At 49.6% G+C, this 22,256-nt stretch overlaps 1 protein-coding gene across 3 annotated transcripts in view; it reads left to right on the forward strand.

Moving 5' to 3' along the window:
* Window positions 1–19,627, forward strand: part of OTUD7A (OTU deubiquitinase 7A) — a 404,670-nt gene extending 385,043 nt beyond the window's left edge. For 2 of the 3 annotated variants that reach the window (XM_005221993.5, XM_010817095.4), the window contains 3 exons: window positions 9,123–9,237; window positions 9,428–9,512; window positions 10,613–19,627. In XM_005221993.5, the coding sequence (XP_005222050.1) occupies window positions 9,123–9,237; window positions 9,428–9,512; window positions 10,613–12,058 (1,646 nt within the window). In that variant the 3' untranslated portion in view covers window positions 12,059–19,627. The remainder of the gene's footprint in view (window positions 1–9,122; window positions 9,238–9,427; window positions 9,513–10,612) is intronic. The other variant, NM_001206968.2, reaches the window with a different exon arrangement.
* Window positions 19,628–22,256: the final 2,629 nt, after the last annotated feature.

Here is a 22,256-nt window from a genome sequence, read left to right on the forward strand (position 1 = left end):
GGACAGGAAGGAAGGAGGAAAAGAGGAAGGCAGGGAAGGAGGAAAGAAGGAAAAACAAGTTACAGACTGAGAGAAAATATTTGAAAACCACATATCAACAAAGGATTTGTATCTAAAATATACAAAGAACTCTCAAAACTCAATAGCAAAAAGAAAACCCTCCAAACCATCCAAACAAAAAATGGGAAAAGATACAGACAGACATTTTACCAAAGAGGAGATAGAGAAGACAAATAAGCCCATGAAAAGCTGGTCAACATTAGAACCACAAGATATCACTGAACACCTATCAGAATGACTAAAATCTTAAAAACTGACACCACCAAGTACTGGGAAGGATGTGGAATAATTGGACTGCTCCTACACCGCTGGTGGGAAGGTTAAAGTGGTTCAGTCACTCTGGAAAACAGTTTGGTGGCTTCTTGTAAAACTAAACATCACTTCTCATGCTGCTGCTGCTGCTGAGTCACCTTAAGCTGTGTCTGACTGTGTGACTTTATGGATGGCAGCCCACCAGGCTCCTCTGTCCATGGGTTTCTCCAGGCAATAGTACTAGGATGGGTTGCCATGCCCTCCTCCAGGGGATCTTCCTGACCCAGGGGTGGAACCCGGGTCTCCTGCACTGCAGGCCCCTTCTTTACCACTGAGCCATCAGGGAAGCCCTCACTTACCATATGACCCAGCATTTGCAGTCCTGGGCATTTATCCTAGAAAAATGAAGTTATGTTCACCCAAAAGCCTGTACACAAAACTGCTTTATTTGTCATAGCCAAAAACTGGAAACAACCCAAATGTCTTTCCTGGGTACATGATTCCTGGGTGCATACTGTCTCACAGAATCATACTCAACAATAAAAATGAATGCCTGTGATTCATACAATTACTTGAGTGGACCTCAAGGGAATTATGCTGAAGGAAAAAAAAAAAAAAACCAATCCCCGAAGACTGCATTCTGTATGATTCTAGTTCTATAGCAGTCTTGAAATGACAAAATTATAGAGATGGAAAACATATTAGTGGTTCTGTTAGTCAGGGATTTCCAGAGAAACAGAACCTATGGGATACATATAGATACATATATAAGAGGAGATTTATTATAGGAATTGGTTCACATAATTATGGTGCCCAAGAAGTTCTGCTGTCTGCCAACTGCGAGCTGTAGAACCAGGAAAGCCTGTGGTGTAATTCAGTCTGGGTCCGAACACCCAAGAACCAGGAGCACTGGTGTCTGAGGGCAGGAGAATATCAATGTCCTGCTCAAACAAAGAGAGCCAGTTCCTCTTTCCTTGGCTATTCTGTGCTATTTGAGCCCTCCGTGGAATGTATGATGCCAGCCCATGTAGGTGAGGGCAGTTTTCTGTATCCAGTCTACCAATTTAAATGCTAATCTTTTCCAGGACTGCCCCCCAGACACACCCAGGTGTTATGTTTACCAGCTCTCTGGCCATCCCTTGGTCCAGGCAAGTTGATACATAAAATTAACCATCATGGTGGTAGACAGGGATTAAGGACCAACAGGGTTATTTAGAAGCACGTTGTTTAAATTCCAAAAGATGCATGTTCAAGATTCTCCAAACGTCTTTCTTGGTTATGGGTTTTTATTTAGTTTTGGTCTGAGAACAAACTTTTTATGATTTCTCTTCTTTTAAACCTGTGAAGGTTGGCTAAGAATATGTTCTGTTTTGGTGAATATTCCATGGGATCTTGAAAAGAATGCGTGTTCTGCTGTTGCTGAGTTCCATAAACGTCCATTAATTCAAGGGCTCTGGTGACGTAATTCAGTCTTCTATATCTTCGCTGATTTTGTCTGCTTGTTCTGTTGGTTCCTAAAAGTGGCAGTCTCCAACCATAATTAGTGTGTCTTTCTCCTTTCAGTTTTGTTAGTATTTGCTTCATGTCCTCTGAAGCCTGTGCACACAGGTAGGATTGTGATAGCTTCATGGAGAATTGACCACTGAATCACTATGTAATGTTCCTCTGTATATAACAGGACTTGCACTGGAGTCACTCCAGTTTTCTTCTTAGTATCTTTTAACCTATGTATGTCTTTATATTTCAAATGGATTTCTTGCAGTCAATATATACATGAGTTTTGCTTTTTATCGACCTGACAGTGTCATCTATTAATCAGTATGTTTTGACCTTAGACCACTCACATTTAATGCCAGCTCTCTTCTGTTTGTTCCATCTATCTTTATTCCTTTTTGTCTTTTACTGTCTTCTTTATTTTTTATTTAATTTTATTGGAGTATAATCAATTTACAATCTTGTGTTAGTTTCAGGTTTACAGCGAAGTGAATGAGAAAAAATATATATATATATACTCTTTTTTAGACATTTTTTCCATATAGGCCATTCCAGATTATTGAGTAGAGTTCCCTGTGCTATACAGTAAGTCCTAATTAGTTATCTGTTCTGTATATAGTAATGTTTATGTCAATCGCAATCTCCCAATTTATCGCCCCCAGTCCACTGGTAACCATAAATTTGTTTTCTACAACTGTAACTCTGTTCTGTAGATAAGTTCATTTGTACCCTTTTTAATATTACATATGTAATTGATATCATATGATATTTGTCTTTCTCTGACTTCACTCAGTATGACAATCTCTGGGTCCATCCATATGCTATATATATATTCTTTTTATGGCTGAGTGATATTCCATTATATATATGTACCATATCTTTATCCATTCATCTGTCAGGGGACATTTAGATTGCTTCTATGTCTTAGCTGTTCTAAATAATGATGCTATGAGCATTGAGATGCATGTATCTTTTCAGGTTATGGTTTTCTCCGGATATATGCCTAGGAGTGGGATTGCTGGATCATATGGCAGTTCTGTTTTTCGTTTTAAGGATCTTTTGCTATTCTGGATTAGCAAGGTGTTTTCATCCAGCCCATTAAAGATGTCACTCCATAGCGTAAAAAAAAAAAAGATGTCACTCCACTATCTTCTTACTTGTTTAATCATGAGAAGTCTGCTGTGATCCTTAGATTATTTCTGTATATGTAATGTGTCTTTTTCCTTTGGCTGCCTTCAATATTTTCTCTTTGTCTTCCGTTTTTAGCAGTTTGGATGTATTATGTATATCCAGATTTGTTGCTGTTGTTTCGCCTGCTTGCTTTTTTCTTAGCCTCTTGGATCTGGTAGGGTTTGTCATTTGTTTGGGAAATATTTAGATAAGTAATGTCAGCCATTATTTATTTAAATATCTCCTCTGTTTTGTTCTGTCTCTCCTTTCCTTCTGGGATTACACTTGCACAGATTTGGGGGTATCTGATATTGCCCCACCAATCTTGGATGTGCTGGTCTGCAAACCCCCAACTTGTTTTTTCTGTTGCCATCTAGTTAACATCTGTTGACCTGTCTTATTGTTCACAGACTCTTTCCTCAGGTGTGCAAAGTCTACTAATCAGCCTCTCAAAGTCATTCTTTATAATTGTGTTTTTTTTTTTTTATTTCTAGCATTTCAATTTGAGTCTTACAGATTTTTTCTCTCTGATGAAATTAACCATCAAATTCTGCAAGATATCTCCTTTTTCTATTTAGAGTCTTCAACTTATTAATCAGTTATTTTAAATCGTTGTCTTATAGTTTAAACATCTGTGTCCTGTCTATCTTGCCCTTCACCTGGCTTCACCTGTCAATGGACTGGTTTTCGCCCATCTTTCCTCTTGCCAAAAATATTTTGTTGAAAACCAGCCATCTTGAATAGAGCAATAAAGACTAAGGTACATCACTTTGATTCCTTTTGTTTTGCTGCATGGAATTTGGATCAGACTAGATCCAAACCCTGGTTACCCAGCTTCAGATTCTTCTAGTAAGATCTTGTGTCTGTAGTGGGTCTGGTATTTCTCACTGTCTGCTGCATGCTTTATGCTGAGCCTCACTTTGGCATGGGTCTCTCTCCATATCCTGGCCCCTTTTCTAGCAGTAGATCGCTACTCCTCACAGCTTCTTAGCCTGGGTATGGGAGGGAGAGCCGAGAGGGTACTGTTTCTTTGTTCTGAGTAAGCCTCTATCTCAGGCAGGCACTGTGTCCCTGGATCTGGGGGGAGGGAGTGACCTCCCCCAGCTGTAGTTCTGGGCTCAACACATATTCCTGCCCCTCCCCCAGAGAAAAAGAGACTTATTCCCTATTTTCTGCTCCCTCCCCATGCTTTACTGGAGAAAGGCCCTAAGATCAGTGGTGTGTGCTGCCCTACTCTCTGCAGTTTCTTCCTTAGTATAGAACTCTTTGAAGGACACTTTGTGAGAATACTGGCCAGTCTTTTTCTGAGTACCAGCTCAGGTCCCACAGAGAGAGGGCTGTGTGTGCTTGAGGATTTCCCTTATGTCTGTGGCCCCTAGGGTCCTGTATTCTTTCCACCAGTCTACATCCTTCCTTTACCAACTTGTTAACAATTTTAGCTGAAATCTTAGTGGGGTCCAGCTGAAAGAAAAAAAAGTGAAAGTGAGGTCGCTCAGTCGTGTCCAACTCTTTCCCACCCCATGGACTGTAGCCTATCAGGCTGCTCTGTCCACGGCATTTTCCAGGCAACAGTACTAGAGTAGGTTGCCACTTCCTTCTCCAGGGGATCTACCAGACACAGGGATCGAACCTGGCTCTCCCACATTGCAGGCAGACGCTTTACTGTCTGAGCCACCAGGGAAGCTGGGGTCTAGCTTAGTCTGCCCCAATTAAGCTCATGTCCATACCTCCTCAAAGACACCTGTCTTTCCTTCTATCTGGGGCTAGCCAGTTGTCTGTGACTTCAGCTCTTGGACAGGTTAAAGGAAAGTTGTGAATCTGCACTTTGTCTAGCTTGTCGTTGTTATACGAGTGGTATATCCCTTCTTATATCCCTCAAAGAAACCAGAAGTCTCCATTCTTTTTTGCGAAAATAAGTACTGAAAATTGGTTGCTGCTTTGGTTACCAGCTTTGTCCAGGCTATTTTGAGATGATGCCTATATGTTTCCAGGTTACCAGGGAATTCTCCATGTAAGAACACTGGAGTATGTAGCTGTTCCTTTCTCCAGGAGATCTTCCTGACCCAGGGACCCAACCCAGGTCTCCTGCATTGCAGGCAGATTCTTTACCCTCTGAGCCACCAGGCAAGCCCCCAAAGTATTAGTTACTCAATCGTGTCTGACTCTTTGTGACCCTGTGAACTGTAGTTCACCTGGTTCCTCTGTCCATGGAATTCTCCAGGCAAGAATACTGGAATAGGTAGCCATTCCCTTCTGCAGGAGTTAAAAGATAGGAGCATGCCTTTTCAAAGGGCCTTGGGGAGGGAGGGAATTCACAGGCTTATTTTGAAAAGTATTTGCTGTTCCTGACATTTGCCACCAGAGGGCAAGTCACCACATCAGTCTCCTTCTCACAGGGTGAGGTCAGGCTTCCCAGGCTTCCAACAGGGAAAAGTTAGGTGTGTAAAGTGAGAAGCAGAGGCATCTTAAGTACCTGAGTCTCACAGAGGGCCTGTTTTCAAGGCCTCCCGCTAGGCTGTACAGGTGGGGCTCCTAAGCCCTGCCACCCTGACCCGAGGGCCACAGCTATGCTCTCTGCACAGAAGATGCCTTCTGACGTCCAGGCTGAGAAGCTGCTAGGAGCCTGTTGGGTGGTCAGGCTCTAGCACCTACAGGTGATTCCAACCTTCTGCTTTTTGTGTTTGGGGGGAGGCAGACGGTCAGGGTGGGGAGCCCAGGACGTCCATCCCAGCCCAGCTACTGAGTAGAGGAATTCCCAGGGGCCCTTTGGTAGGGAAGCTGAGGAGGCTGCAGAGCTATACTACATTAGTTGGTTTATCTGACAAATAAGCCAAAGTCATAGTGGTTTCAAGTGACAAGTTTGCTTCTCCTGCAAATAAAGCCTAAAACAGATGTTCCTGATGAGCAGGCAGGTCCCCTCCAAGTGGGGAATCAGGAACCCACTCCTGATGTAGGGCCTCCATCATCAGAAGGCTAGAAGGTGGGAAGGGTGTTGGGAGAAGGCCCGCCCACCCCTCACCACACTGCCCAGGGCTTCACACAGTGCTTCTGCTCATGCCCCACAGATGCAAGCAAGCCTGTGTTCTTTCCTAATGCTAGGGTGGGGGCTGGGAGATATAGCCAAGCCTGGGAAGGTGCCCCCAAGGCACCTCTTCCCTAGGAAGGTGGACAGCCAGACCCCAAATTGTCCATATTGTACCTACAGAAATTACTTCTAACAGATTATTATTCTAGAACAATGTTTGCCAGATTTGCTTGATCTTAGACCCATGGAGGGAGAAGGCAGTGGCAGCCCACTCCATTACTCTTGCCTGGAGAATCCCAGGGACGGGGGAGCCTTGTGGGCTGCCATCTATGGGGTCACACAGAGTTGGACACTACTGAAGCGACTTAGCAGCAGCAGCAGCAGCAGCAGACCCATGGAGAATGCTTATTTAAAATAGAATCCTTGGGTCTGTTTCTTGGACACTCTGGTTTGGCCATCTGCATGGGGGTGTGGAGTGGGTGGGTACCTTTACCAAGCTCTCCCTCCAGGAAGCCATCCTGCCCTGTCTACAGAGGGAGCCTCTACCCCCTGCCCCAACCCAGGGGTGGGAAGCCATGCCAACCTTCTCTCTGTTGTTGTGGTGACTCTTGGGACTATGGCACCAGCTCCTGGGTATGACCCAAGGGAGGCTGGTCCTGAACCAGCCCTGCAGCCTCTGCCCCCACCATTGTGACTACTCCACAGCTCAGCCCTGGGAGGGACGGCTATGAGTCACAGCCACACCAGACAAGACCAAACAGTCTGTGGCCAAGGTAGACCAAGCTGCCCCTGACCTCCCAAACTAGAGCACAGTGCCGCCCAGCCCCATCCAGGTGAAAAGGAAAATCTGGAGCAAACCTGTTTCCCTTAAACGGGGGCTAGGAAATGGCAACCCACTCCAGTGTTCTTGCCTGGAGAATCCCAGGGATGGGGAAGCCTGGTGGGCTGCCGTCTCTGGGGTTGCACAGAGTCGGACACGACTGAAGCGACTTAGAAGCAGCAGCAGCAGCAGCAGCAGCAGCAGCAGCAGAGGGTGGGGTGGAAGAAGACTATGTGTGTGTCTTTATTAACACTAGAGGGCAGCACCGAGTCAGTATTGCCTGTTTCTTACTAGAAAATCAACTATTAAATGGGTATTCAGTCTTAGATTTTATGTATTTGTTACTTATTGATTTGCCTTTCTGTTTTTGCCATGACACCTTTGTCATGAATCTTGGGGAAATGACACCAGATTTGTGGCCCGCATCTCGGGAGTAGGGGTAAGGAATGTGCAGAGGAGTAAGAAGGCAGAGTAAACCCCAGACAGGATCAGGGCCCCTGCACCCTAGAGTGGCGACTGGGGACTCAGTGTCCTCAAAGATGGGGCTTTCTGTGCCAAAGGAAAGCAGCATTTGGGAGGCCTCGTGTGCTCAATCAGGGTCAGGCAACATCTGGCCACCAGCACAGGAGTGGGGCAGACGCGTTCCAAGGCCAGAGCAGGCAAGGATAACCCTGAATCAGGGAGGGCCCTGCCCAGCTGTCAGCTTCTAACCCACTTCCCCATCTAGATGGTAGTCCAGCCTCACCTGCCTCGTAAGCCGGTGGGACAGCGGGGGTGAGACCTCCCTGTGGAGGCCCCAAGGCCCCAGCAGGTCTGAGTGTCACACCTGAAGGGGCAATGGTCCCTGCACCCACATATACCACCCCCAGCGTTTGGGCAGGCCGGCTCCCCAGGTCCTGCGTCCACCCCAACCCTTCTGAAGTGGGCTCAGGTCCCTGGGGACTGAGGCATGTTTTGATGAATCAGTCCCTCTGTGCAGTAAGGGGCCTGTCTCTCCTCACTGCTTTGTTCAGTCGCTCAGTTGTGTCCGACTCTGTGACCCCATGAACTACAGCACGCCAGGCTTCCCTGTCCTTCACTATCTCCCAGAGTTTGCTCAAACTCATGAGTCGATCATGCCATGCAACCATCACATCCTCTGTCGCCCCCTTCTCCTCCTGCCTTCGATCTTTCCCAGCATCAGAGTCTTTTCCAATGAAGTGGCTCTTCGCATCAGGTGGCCAAAGTATTGAAGCTTCAGCTTCAGCGTCAGTTCTTCCAATGAATATTCGGGGTTGATTTTCTTTAGGATTGACTGGTTTAATTTCCTTGCTGTCCAAGAGACTCTCAAGAGTCTTCTCCAGGACCACAGTTCAAAAGCATCAATTCTTCAGCATTCATCCTTCCTTATGGCCCAACTCTCACATCCGTACATGACTACTGGAAAAACCGTAGCTTTGACTATACAGACCTTTGTCAGCAAAGTGATGTATCTGCTTTTTAATACTCTGTCTAGGTTTGTCATAGCTTTCCTTCCAAGGAGCAAGGGCCTTTTAATTTCATGGCTGCAGTCACCATCTGCAGTGAAGATTTTTGGAGCCCAAGAAAATAAAGTCTGTCACTGTTTCCACATCGCCACCTTGTCCACCTACACGTTCCCTCCTCAGAAGGTTCGGTGGTCTGCTCCAGAACAGCTCACCAAAGCTCCCTCAGGCTGCTGTTCACCCTCAGGGCGCTATTACCACCTGACAGCAGAAGCTGTATGTCAGCTGTTCATCCCGCCCTCAGTATAGGCTGTGAGCTCCCTGTGGCCAAGGCCATTGTTTCCGTGGGTCCCACACAGATAGACCTGCCCAATGAGCTCATGCATGAGCAGACGGCAGGCAGCCCTCACTCCCCTTCTCTGGGCGGAGCTGGGTGGGCCTGTCCTCAAGCCCTCTCCCCATTGACCTTGCTCAGTGCACTGTCTGGCCTGGGTCCGGTCCGTAGAAAGGGCAAAAGCAGTAATAGCTTCTTTTTGTCTGCTGCCCCAGGAGGGCACCTGCCTTTTGATCCATGTCGAGGCCAAATCATGTCTCCAGACTGCTCTTTGGCATCCACAATAAAGACATTTTCTAAACTGTTAGTGGTGGTTTTGAAACCTCGGGCCTTAAGGCTCCTGCCCACGTAGAGGTCCTGTGTACACCTCCATCCGGTTTCCTTAATCACAGCAACACCTGGACTCCGTGGACTTTGCCTGTCCTCCCTAGGGGATGCCGGGGCTTCGAGCCTGCGCCCCCACCCTGGGCCACCTGGCACAGGTCTCTCTCTTTTGTGTTCCAGCCGTGATCCCCCTGACGGATTCGGAGCACAAGTTGCTGCCTCTGCACTTTGCGGTGGACCCCGGGAAGGACTGGGAGTGGGGGAAAGATGACAATGATAACGCCCGGCTGGCCCAGTAAGACCCTACCCTGTGCCCCTCTCTCCCCACCAATGCCATTCGAGGCGGGCTGTTGCTGGGTTTCCCGGGGAGGACCTGGGCAAGGTGCCCCTGCTCCTAGTAGCTGGCTGGCTGGCTGGCCTGCCGGCAGGAGGGGTACATGCGGGCGGGCTGGGGTGCATCTCACTTGCTGTTCCTCTCTCCCTAGCCTGATCCTGTCACTAGAAGCCAAGTTGAACCTTCTGCACAGCTACATGAATGTGACGTGGATCCGGATCCCCTCTGAGACCAGGGTGAGCTTGGCACGTGCCAGGACAGACCAGCAGGCACTCTCAGCTTGGGGTGGGCAGGCAGGGTGCACCCTCCCCCACGCGGGGCCCCCTGATGCTGGCCTCCATCCTGCCTACGACCTGCGAAGCCCCGGCTCCAGCTGAAACATGTGTCTGTGCTCCCGTGTGCTTGCGGGTCTGGGCATAGGCATGCGCTCCGACTAGGGGAGTTTTTCTCCCCTTATTTTCTCCAGAAGGAGAGGCATAAACACACCCTCAAAATAATCTGTAGACAAGTCACAACACAAAACTCTCTCTGCCGAGATGGGAACATGCTGAGCTGCCATGGAGCAGAATTAATTATAAGTCTGTGTGTTGGTCCTTGAAAAGGCAGGGAACCCGGGCACGATTCCTCGGCACTTCCTCTTGTTCTCTCCCCCCGGGAGGGTAGAGCTGTGAGAAAGGGGGCTGGTGCCCCACTTGCCCCCCTCCCTCTGGTAAGACCATGCTGGCCCTGCCTCCAGATGTTAAGAATGATTTGCTTTAAGTATCTGGCTGATGTTTTTGTGCCCTCACTTTCCTGGTAGTGAAATCTCAGGAAAGGGGATTTTTTTTAAAAAGCTTACAAGTAATTGCCCCCCCCCCCCAGACATCAGTTTAATTAACCATAAAGTGGGGCCCATAACTAATAGTTTCTAAGTTTCCATGAAGAAGGCAAGGAGGGCAGTGCCCGGCGCACAGCTAGTAAGTACCCAGGACCAGTTGGCACTGATCAGAGTGCTTTTGTACTTCAGCCTTTACTCCTATCAAGTTTTCACAGGGCTCCCTGATGCAGGCCCTGATACCCTGTATGGCATAAGTGACAGTCAGCGGCAGTCTGGTTCCAGAGTCCAGCTGCCTGGACTACATCATGACGTGGCTGTGGGCCCCTTTTTAGGGCCCACGAGGGCTGTGAAGGCAGCAACTCCAGATCGAGGATCAAGAGACTCGGGCTGGGACACAGCTCAGGCTTGGGACAGTCAGGCTGGACGCAACACCAAGGGGCCGGGGTTTGCCTCCTGCGGCAGCAAGGGGAAGGCTGATCTCTAACCTCCTCCCTTTCCTGCCCTCCCTCTCCCCTGCAGGCTCCTCTGGCGCAGCCGGAGTCCCCGACAGCCTCCGCGGGGGAAGATGTGCAGTCCCTGGCCGACTCGCTGGACTCGGACCGAGATTCGGTGTGCAGCAACTCCAACAGCAATAACGGCAAGAACGGCAAGGACAAGGAGAAGGAGAAGCAGCGCAAGGACAAGGACAAGACCCGCGCGGACTCTGTGGCCAACAAGCTGGGCAGTTTCAGCAAGACACTGGGCATCAAGCTGAAGAAGAACATGGGCGGCCTGGGCGGCCTGGTGCACGGCAAGATGAGCCGCGCCAACTCCGCTAACGGCAAGCACGGCGACGCGCCCGAGCGCGGCAAGGAGAAGAAGGCCAAGGCGCGCAAGGGCAGCAAGGAGGAGTCGGGCGCTTCAGCCAGTACGTCGCCCTCGGAGAAGACCACGCCGTCGCCCACGGACAAGGCAGCGGGCGCGTCGCCGGCCGACAAGGGCGGCGGGCCCCGCGGCGACGCCTGGAAGTACAGCACAGACGTGAAGCTGAGCCTCAACATCCTGCGCGCTGCCATGCAGGGCGAGCGCAAGTTCATCTTCGCCGGCCTGCTGCTCACCAGCCACCGGCACCAGTTCCACGAGGAGATGATCGGTTACTACCTGACCAGCGCACAGGAGCGCTTCAGCGCCGAGCAGGAGCAGCGGCGCCGCGACGCCGCCGCCGCTGCAGCCGCCGCCGCCGCCGCTGCCTCCACGGCCAAGCGGCCGCAGCGCAGGCCGGAGGCCGAGGGCGTGCCCGGCCCCGAGCGCGCCTCACCAGGCCCGCCGGCCGGGCAGCCCACGCAGCTGGTGCTTAAGCTCAAGGAGCGCCCAAGCCCGGGGCCCGGAACCAGCTCCCGGGCGGCACGGGCGGCGGCAGGCGGTTCGGCTTCCCCAGGCCCCAGTGGCAGCGCGAGGCGCGCGGGCGCCAGCGGACCGGTACCCGGCCGTAGCCCCCCGGCGCCGGGACGCCAGAGCGTCATTCACGTGCAGGCGGCGGGCGCGCGGGAAGAGCCGTGCGTCCCAGCTGTAGGAGCGCTGCGGCCGTGCGCCACGTACCCGCAGCAGAACCGCTCGCTGTCTTCACAGAGCTACAGTCCGGCGCGCGCCGCCGCCTTGCGCACAGTCAACACGGTAGAGTCGCTGGCGCGTGCCGTCCCAGGAGCCCTGCCCGGGGCGGCGGGCGCGGCCGAGCCCAAGTCGCAGACCTACACCAACGGCTTCGGCGCGGCGCGCGACGGCCTGGAGTTTGCCGACGCCGACGCGCCGGCCGCGCGCTCGAACGGTGAGGGCTGCCGGGGAGGCCCGGGTGCGGGCCCAGCGCAGAGGCGCTGCCAGCGCGAGAACTGCGCGTTCTACGGGCGCGCCGAGACCGAGCACTACTGCTCGTACTGCTACCGCGAGGAGCTGCGGCGGCGGCGCGAGGCGCGCGCGGCCCGGCCCTGAGCGCACGGCTCGGCCCTACCGCCGGGCTGTCCTCTCCAAGTTGTCGGTGTCTCCTCTGCGCCCTGGTCCACCGGGAGGCCGGCGATCCTCTGTCCGTGCTGTGTACGTGTTTGGTCAAACGTTCCTAATGGTGCCTGAACCTACACTGATGCCACTCAGGTAGTAGACGGATAGGAAACAAGTCATACTGTTGGAAGTGGGTGTGCTAGCTAGCATCTGCCTCGTACCTGTGGAAACTCAATAGCCATTGCAAGGGTATTTTTGTTCCTCGATAAGAGAAATAAAGAAATTTGCAGCCCTTTGTTTTTAGAAGGGAGTGTTTTACATGCTTTTTTTTTTTTTTTTTTGGCTTTTTTTTTTTTCCCCCTAACCCGGCGACTGACCTCTTCCATGTAGCGGTCACCTGCGTGCAATCATTGCCACCCAGGGTTTCGAGGCAAACGCGCGGCCCTGGGACCGCGGTGGCGGCTCTGCCTCGGGCTTCCACCTGTGCCCTTCCGGGGCCCCTGGAGGACAGGGTGCTCGGCCGCCCACTGGCGCCCTGGTGGTCTCACTGGCCCCTTAGGAATACGCGGCTCCATCTCATAAGCAAAACCTCCTCCCACAGCCCCCGGCTCGAGCGACACTCACACTGCCATCAAAGCCACGGGCGTCTGTAGGCTGGGCACGGGACAAGCTACCTCGCGGGGCGCGGTGATGTGTAGCGGTCACTCCCGGTGCGGGGCAGCTCAGGTGACAGGAGCTTTCCAAAGACACCGTGGGGCCCGAGGGCAAGGTTCCGAACTCACGATTTGGAGTTGCCCATATATGAGCAAAGATGACAGCCTGTTCACATTTCTCCTTCGAAGACCCTTCCCCAGTGAACTGTCGCCGGAGGGGCCCCTCGGAAGCGACCATCAGTGCCCCAGGAGAGAGGCGAGGACTTGACTTTGCGGTCACTGTTTAACCCCCCTCTAGGCCGCCCTGAAACGCGGCCCGCCCCTCTTTCCAGAGGGCAGGGACTGAGGGCCGCCGGGAAGGAAGCCCACCCCGACCTCCACCCGCATCTGTCTGGGATCAGCCAGGTGGAGGCGCGCCGCTCCCGTCCGGGTCCCCTCCGCATGGTGGCTCCAGAACACGTTAAGGGCAGCCCCATCCCTGAGCGGTCCCTATATTGGTGCCTCCTTACATTTCTTGAGGAAAAAAAAAAAAAATGTGTCCTTAGCTACCCTGTTCTGAGCAGCAATATGCAGCGTCTTCCTTCCAAGATTACCTCTGGAGAATACCGTTCTTGGTCAAGGACACTGAGGCGTTAAACCTGCCTCTCTAAGGAAATACCTTGTTTCCAAGAAATACAGAAATGATGGGTGAAATCCTCACTAGCAAAAGAATCCTTTAAAACCTGTGAGAGCCTTAGAATAGCCTCTAATAATCCCAAGAAAGAGAGAAAGTGCCCCGCTTCGCTGGGGGTGTATCTAAAGAAAACACGGGAGGCAGATCATCTCTTCATTGGAGCCAGCTTCTCCTTCTCCAGAAAGGATGCTTTTCCCCGACATAAAGAGCAGCAAAAAAAAAAAAAAAGATTTTTTTTTTTTACTTGTTTGAATTATTATAATAAACTAATTTGAATATCTCCTGTGAGTAATTCATTTTTGTTTTTAATTATCCACAGCAGGTGGAGTTTTCAGTCATTTATTCAAGTTTTACATAAGTGGTTCTTTAAAATTATTTATTAAATAGGACGTTAAATTTTTTGGAAGTTTTACTTTTCATGCTAAACAATACTTTCAATGTGTGGTAATCACTAACATTCATGACCCTCATATTACTGGGGTTTCTTTTGTTGAAAGAAAAAAAAAGCAGTTTTTAAAAAAACTCTCATCAAGAGGGTTTGTGGCAGCTTTTTGAACTGATTCTTCACATCATGCTGACCAACTGCTTTGCCATCCAAAGCTGTGAGGTCACAGGAAATAAATACTGCTTCGCGTGTAGATGCCGGCTCCTGCCCTGCATCTCACAGAAGGTGGAACAGCCAGCTTGGAAAGAGCTTCCCTGTGCATTCATAAACCAAACACATAGGCACAGCAAGTCAAGGCAGAAAGTAACTTCGTGTTTGTTTTTTAATTTTTTAACATGAAAACAGCCAAACAGAAATTTCCAAAACTGGCTATGCAAATATTTTATCTTTCTCATGTTCTCCGCCAAGTTAAAAAAAAAAAAAAAAAACTAAAACAAAACAGAAAAAAAAAGGCAGTCTATTACAAAACAGTCTATTTGTAATACGAGAGGAAGAGCTAGGCAGTGTAATTTGTACGTATTATAAAAAACCAGTGATCTGTTCTAGCTCCTCGAATTTCAGTCACCTCTACCCAACCCCCATCTGACATATGTGCCATAAATAAGAGCCTGAGATCCAACCCCAACCCTAGCCCCCAGGCTCCTCCTCTCTCCCTAGAGTAGACAACCCTCTGTCTCTCCATGTGGTCACTAGCCACTCCATGTGCAGAGCACCTGTGGTTGTCGCTCCCTGGTGGGGGACACGATGCCCTTGGTCAGCATTGTTTACAAACAGCCATTTCCTCTTGTGAGAGATCTGGATCTATCCTTCCTCTAAACAGTGTTAAAAACAGAGGCCCCACTGTTGCGCTAAATGTGACGGTCCAGCCCCTCCGTGTTCACAAGAGCTTTACCCCTCATTCCTGGCCAGACATCTCTTAGACCAAATGAATTCATCAGGCTGCGCGAGAACCATTAGAAACAGCTGTGTTTTTCACATGTGGGTCAAGAGATCCCTTAATGTCCTTCTGTGACCTGGGGGCCCTTGGTGGAGCGAGGGGAAAGGAAGTGGGGTGGGGCACTAGAGAAAAGGAAAACAGCCAATCTATGTTCTAGAAAGGCCATGAGCCCCACCAGGGCACAGGTCCCCGACGCAGACAGTCCCACCTGTGAGCTGTCTTCCCCTCCAACCTGGTCTGGCCAAACTTCCCTTTCTGGGAATGTTGGATGTCTCTACGTGACAGCAAAATTCCAGAAGGAACCCCAGATACTTCTAAACCCCAGTGGAGGTTATCTCAGTCATTTGCTTCACACTTTCTGCATCTGCGTGACCTGGGTATATGATTTTTTAAAACTAATATATTGTGAAAGGAAGGCGTTTTTAAGTGTATTCTGTTTGTAGATTTTATGCTATGTTGATATTTTACAAGCCAAGTTTAAACTGTACTATAGAAATTATTTTTATATTATTTTCAGAATATGCCACAGAGCAATATTTTGCACCCTTATATTGTCACGGGGTTGTCCCCTTGGAGGGCTAAATTTAGGTTGGGTAGGGCTCCGGTGTGGACTCTGGGGGATGAAACACTTTCTGCTATGTGTTCACATCTGATCTGAAAGTGGAACTCTGTGAATGTCTCTTCCTTTTTCCATGGAAAGCTCGATTCATTTCCTGTTCCTGGATTTCGGTACTGCACCTTTCCTCTTAAATGAATACTTTCTATTCACTAAGTTACCGTGGACTTTTTCTTACCTATCACCACCCAGTAGCTCCAGTGGTGTTCCGAAAAGTTGGGATGTATTACTTTACAAACTTCATGTTTTCCAAAGTCATTTGATGTGTTAATTCTGGTAGCGTACCATCAGGAATTTAGTGACTCAAGATAGAGGGGCACACCTCGGGGTGTGAAATGTTCCTGGTAGTACCCACTGTCTTTGAGGCGGGGTCATGGCTACATGATTCTCACCCACTTGCTTAGCAACCATGAGCTTATTTTGCAGACTATTTTGCAGAAATAAACTTAACTGATCAAAACATATTTCACGTTAGTTAAGGAAAAAAGGGCTGTACCCATCAATGGTGGGAAATTTGTGCGAGGTTAAAAAAAAAAAAAAAGGCTTTGCCAAACCATGTGTTGTATTCTCTGTCTTTCATGTTTACAAGAGATGTGGAGTGACGTGCATTTGGGACGGTTTCCTGCTTTAGGATATGAGTCAGTTTTCCGCATTGTGGTGTGGACTTTACAAATTAAGTTCCTCGAGTGCTTTTTTCTTTTTCTTTCTTCCAATGCTTCTAATAAATAAGAAGAGAACATGTGTCATGGCTCATCAGGCCCTGCCTCATCAGACCTTGGCTGCTGTGACATTGCCTCCATCCACAGTCTGATTCTGCTGTCTCCTGAGCGCAGGCATGTTCAGGAAAGGGCCCTGCAGAGATTGGCACCCGTGACACCAGGGAACAGGTGCCCCCTTCGAAAAAGCCTTAAAGTGGTGGCTCTCTGGAGACCTCGGGGCCATACCTTACACTTCAGTCCTAACTGTAAACTCTCTTTGCTGCTGGCTGCTTTGATGGGGGGCTCCAGGGTAATGAGGGGCACCCAGCTTCATTCTTGTTTCAGTAACACTCTCCAGTGGGGGTCCTGGTTCCCTAGAGCATGGTTCTAATGATGGGTCTGCTGACACGGGGGTGAGTCTAGGACTCTTCATCCCAGGCACCCCTCAGTTGAGAAAAGTTTCATGATTGTTCTGAGCAATGTGCCACACTGTCTGTTCACAGTTATGCTGGTGGCTTTGTTCCCCCAAACCAGTGCTTTCTCCCAGCAGAGAAGAGAGAGGGGGCTGCCCTCCATGGACCCCTCGGGAATAAACGTGTGTGTAGTTTGTGCAGCGTCAAGATGCCAAGGCCCCCCTGCCCCGGCTGACTTGGTACATACATCACCCAAGGAATGGCATAGAAACTAGAATCTCTAAACAAGGTTAGCAATATTACTATTTCTGTGTATTTTGCAAAATAATTGGCTGAAATTTTCAGTTTTGCTACTTGATTGCAAAAACAAAATTCTACCAACCCTAATTAGTGTACACAAAGTGCCCATTGCTTATCCTTTTTCATTCTTTCAAGAAAACATCTCAAGGGTATGCACAGACATACACACACTCAGTTCTTTAACATAGGATAAGGGTTACCATATCTTGAATATGCTCAAGACTAAAGTAGCCCATTTATTTTAAAGAGGATAAATTAGTGGAGCCAGTTCCTTGAGAACGTCTATGATAGCACAGACACTGAAAGGTGACTTTAAATGAAGGGACAACCAGGTCCCTACAAAGACCACTCCCACCCCCGTACTTCCCCAGCCTCTGCACCAATGACCCAAGCCTGCCTCAGGGCCTTAGAACATGCCCTTCTGCCTGGCATGTCCTCCGCTGACACCCATTCTCAGGCACATGTCTCACCCTTCACTACCTGCCAGGCTGCACCAGTGTCACCTCTCAAGGAGACCTTCCCTGACTTCTTTAATAAGCCAACACATCCCACCCTCCTGCTGCCCATTTATCGCCATTTGAAGGCTGCATGTGAAGTATCCATTCATTCATTCATTGTATGCCCCCTCCAGCTCCACAGCATGTGAGCTCCATGTGGGCAGGAATTTTGGGTATGTTTTGCTCGTTGCTGTACCCCTGGTGCCTACAACAGCACCTGATACATATTGGATGCTGGAGAAATACTTGTTGAAAAAAGGAAATGAAATCAGTCATTTGACAGCTGTTAAGAACCTTACAAGTATCAGTTTCAGCCTTTATCAAATAGAGTCTATTCTTGCCCCTAAATGGGGAGAATTTTAGCTGATAAGGCAGCCTGTGGTTCATGAAGACCAGATGTGGCAGTGAGCACCAGGCCTGATGGTGGCAAGTATGCCACGTAAAAACGCCTGCCCTGGTGGCCCTCCCTCACAGAGAAGGGACTCTGCTGTTTACAGAGGACCCTTTGGGATAGGCCGAGGTGGGGACAGTTTCCTCTAGGGCAGCTCTCATGATCATGCCCCCTCCATGAGGTCATCGTGGGCCTGGACCATTCTGGAGAGGCCCTTATAATGGGTCCTTAGGACGCCATGCCTTCCGTATCTCCAGGGAGACAGGCCTTCCTTCCTTCCTTAGAGCAAACTCAGTGGCAGCAGATGATTCAGCCAGGAAAGGGAGACAGCCCGAGCACTAGCAGGATGCATTGTCATGTCACCAGAAGCAGGCCTGCAGAAGAAGGAGACGAAGGGGACTGTACTGACAAAGTTGGGGGCCCCCAGTTGCCCCCTCAGTCATGGGTATGTCTGTGATGCAGGGGGCACAGCCCAGCCATTGCAGAGCCAAGCAACACAAAATCCTTGGGCCCAGCTCCCAGGTGGCCCCACCCGCAGGTGGGGGAGGGAGGCCTCCCCTTCCACACTATCTGTCCTCTCCCGGCTGATCTTCCCACATACCTGACCTTGGCGTTTACTTCTAGGTCCTTTGACCAAATGTGTTTTCCTCTAAGAGTTGTTGGCAAAATACTGTTACAAGCTTCTTATAGGACCCTTGTCCTACTGTGGCCTGGTTAAAAAGCCTTTGTCCTTCTCTTCTTCCCCTTCTGTGGTTTTGATGCCATTTCTCTGGGTGCCATACTTTAGGGTCCCTCATTTTTGGGGGGAAGAGCTCCCTCATAGCACTCTCTCGGCAGCTGCCCAGCAGATGGTGAGTGGGCCCACACAGGTGTGTCCCTCTGCTTGAATTGCCAAATAAACAGGCTTCCTCTCACTGCTGCCCTGACAGATGGGGCAGGATGAGGGGGTGGTCCTGCCAATCCTCAGAGATGGCAAGCTTGCCAGGACTGCCCCCTCAGACCTCGCAAATTTGTCTCCAAGGCAGGAGAGCCCTGCAGCCCACCCAGTTTTTCCCACCTACCTGGAATGGAATCCAAACACCTGCCTTGGAGTGATGATTTGGCAGGTGGGGGTGGGGCAGCTTGTCCCATTAACTTGTGACCAAAACTAGAGCACGGCTGGAGACGGGCCGTGGCCCAGAGTCCAGGAGGCAAACACCACCTCCCAGAGCCAGTCATCATTCAACATCCTGAGCAAGCCCCGGGCCCTCCACCAGCCACGGAGCCCTTAGAACCACAAGGGTCTTCCCTGGGTCTCCACTCGGAGCCTGAACCCCGCTCACCCTCAGCTCTGACCGTGGTCTCATTTACCGATGGGTGTGGATGTGCAATTGCTTGGTTTCCGCCCATGTGCCCTGGCAAGTGAATGTAGTTTCTCCGTCTCTTTCCCTGCCTTTTTTCTTTCACAGGTTCATTTGACTGATTTGGGGATGAGATACATTACTTTGTTTCCCCGGTTTACTTATTACCAAGGATGAAAGAAAACACTGAGGCAGAAAGGGGTCAGAAACCTTGTTACCTTGACCAAGTCGTCCTGGGCCCCTTTCTACCTGCAAGTGTTGCTTCCAATTCAATGCAAATATTCTTTTCCATCTTGGTCCATCCTTGGAGAAGCAACCCATTGTAAGAGCTTGTCTTTGGTGGTTGGGTTGTTACTTTGTAAAGTATTAAAGCACTAAACCAATTTTTGCAATATGTAGTAAATCTTGCTTTCATTTTGGAAAACTTCCAGTAATGACTACTACTGCACTTTTTATAGAAGAACTGTATTTCATTTCTTTCTTTTATGAAAGATTATTTCAAGTAACAATAGCTCTGTAATCTGTGTGATACGGCTTCTCCATTACTTGACACGGAGAGAAGCTTTGATGCCTACTCAATAAAATTAACATGTTTGTAAAGCACTGGCTGGTCCAATTATTTACCCAATCCTGTGTCCCTGGCAATACATCATCTAAGAAAAGCTTTTGGCTCAGATGAAGAGGATTCTAACAGGCATCCTTCCTCACCCAAATTTAAGAGTTCTTCCAATCAGAAGAGTTGTAAAACAAGCAGTTTTATTTTGTGAGACAAAGGTTTCTGTCAATGGTCAGGACACCATCTGTCAGAAAACAATAGAACTTCTGTAAATGTGTGTTTGCCAGACATCAGCAAGAGGGCAACTGGGAGGGCAAGAGAATGAGAGGATTTTATGGTGGGGTTTTATTTGTGCATGCTTTTCTGTTCAGGAGAGGCACGTGTCTGTAAAAGAAAGTAAGTGGGCTTTCCAGAGGCTCAGATGAGGTCCAGGGCTGCAGGCCTGTCCCAGGCAGGTGATGGGCCCCTGGAACAATCAAAGCTATGTGCCTCTGGGTGCTGGAATGGGGGCAGCGGTGGCGGTGGTGGCCACTGTGCTCTGCATCAGGCATGTTCTAGGCTTCATCAGACTCTATCCTTGTGAATTAGATGTCAAAATCCCCATCGTGTAGACAAGAAGTGAAATTTGGCGAGGTAAGTGGTGAAACCAAGATTCCAGCTCCAATTTGCCTGATGGAAGAACCCGAGCTCCAAGCTGCAGGGCCTCCCAGGAGCATCTCCCAGCCTGTCCAGTGGGTCAACTTAACCTACAAGTCTTCTCGCTTGGAGAGTGTGGGTGACACGGTTGGGAAGGAGAGGAAAGATGCTTGGCTGGGGTAAGATGTGCCAAGATGTAAGATGTGCTGTGGTCCTGGGGTCAGTGTCCTGCCAGGTCTCCACCTTCCGTTTCTGGCTCAGACATTCTTCTCAGCTAGAAAATGGTAGACTGTGCTTAGTTATTGCAGGACAGGTGGCAAATCCCAGACAAAAGGCACACTCCTCTACCAGCAGATTCGAGAGGTACTTAAAAGGCTGTACAGGATGGCGGGAGCCCTGCACAGTAAGAAAGAAAGCCTGGCCCCTAAGTTTCAATGACCTTGAGAAAGGCATCTCACCTTCCCAGGTCCCTGTTTTCTATAAAATTTCAGTATATTCTGAAAATTTTTTTTAATTTAAATTTATTTATTTTAATTAGAGGCTAATTACTTTACAGTATTGTATTGGTTTTGCCATACATCAACATGAATCTGCTGTACCACCATACAACACAGGTGTACACGTGTTCCCCTTTCCGAACCCCCCTCCCTCCTCCCTCCCCGTACCATCGCTCTGGGTCATCCCAGTGCACCAGCCCCAAGCATCCTGTATCCTGCATCGAACCTGGACTGGTGATTCATTTCTTACATGATATTATACATGTTTCAATGTCATTCTCCCAAATCATCCCCCACCTCCCTCTCCCACAGAGTCCAAAAGACTGTTCTATACATCTGTGTCTCTTTTACTGTCTCACATACAGGGACATTAGGGACCTGAGGGAAGGTTCTATATCCCCAGCAAGTCCTGGAATATGTGTATCATTTAGGAAAATAGAAGCCATATCAGTTATCTTTACAGAGAGAATATGAGGACTTGGTTGAAGAGGGATCAGAACACCAAAAAAACACGAAAAGGGCCCATAGAGGTCACACAGAGAGAGTGCAGCTCATCACAGGGCTGGAGGCAAAGCCCAGGGGCCAGGTGGTTACAAGCTACAACCTGAGAGGTGGGGGGTGCCCAGGGCAGAACACAGGCCTCTGAGAAGGGGGAGCTGGTGTCTTGAGGGGGACACAGTACGGCAGGACCTTCCATGTGGGGGATATGTAACTGGAACAAACTGCAGCTGGCAAGTGGTGAACTATTGCCAGGACAACGCTAAGAGGTACTGGAAGCAAAAGAAAAGAGGAAGTCCTGTGTGTGTGTGCGCATGTGTGCGTGCACACTCAGAGGGACATGTGCATGTATGCATATGTGTGTGTGCGCATATACACGTATTTTCTGTATACACACATGTGCACAGACACCAAGAAAGGGGGAAAACAAGAAGAGACACGTCCACCAAGCCTGTGTCTGTCAGTCGTCAGGGCCCGTGGTTGGCATTCCTGACTTCCTTCTTCCAGGATCAGTCGTTTCCTTTGCCCTCAGCCAAAACCTCAGCTTGTTGGGATCTTTCATTTCTAATGAAATAACCCAAACTTTCATCCCCGAAAGGTCTGAATCATCACAGCCCTCTTTCGGGTGCTGTAGTTGACCATTAACTTTTATTGGGGGACATGGATATAATAAAACACACCCCCAAGAGTCCCGTAAATGTCACAGATCACCCTTCTGTGTAGCAGCAGCTCTGCTTTTCCTTGATAATTAGAGTTCACCACCAGCGAAACAGCAGCTCCCTTCTCTGAGTTGAGGCAGTGGCCTGAGAAGCCACTGGCCAGGTCTCAGTCCCCAGTCCAGTGACACCACACAGCCTCTGGGGGAGCCCCTTCCTCCCTGGGAATGGGGACCTACAACCCCTAGAGCTCAGGATGGGGGGCAGGAAGCACAGTTCTTGGTTACAAGACAAAATGGTGACAAGAGCCACTCCCACTCCCAGATCGTATGTGCTGGCCAAGGAACAGACCCCACCATATGGCCATCACCGATTCAAATCATCTG

Source organism: Bos taurus, chromosome 21 (genome assembly GCF_002263795.3).
Source record: "Bos taurus isolate L1 Dominette 01449 registration number 42190680 breed Hereford chromosome 21, ARS-UCD2.0, whole genome shotgun sequence".
In the NCBI taxonomy this organism is placed as follows: Eukaryota; Metazoa; Chordata; class Mammalia; order Artiodactyla; family Bovidae; genus Bos; species Bos taurus.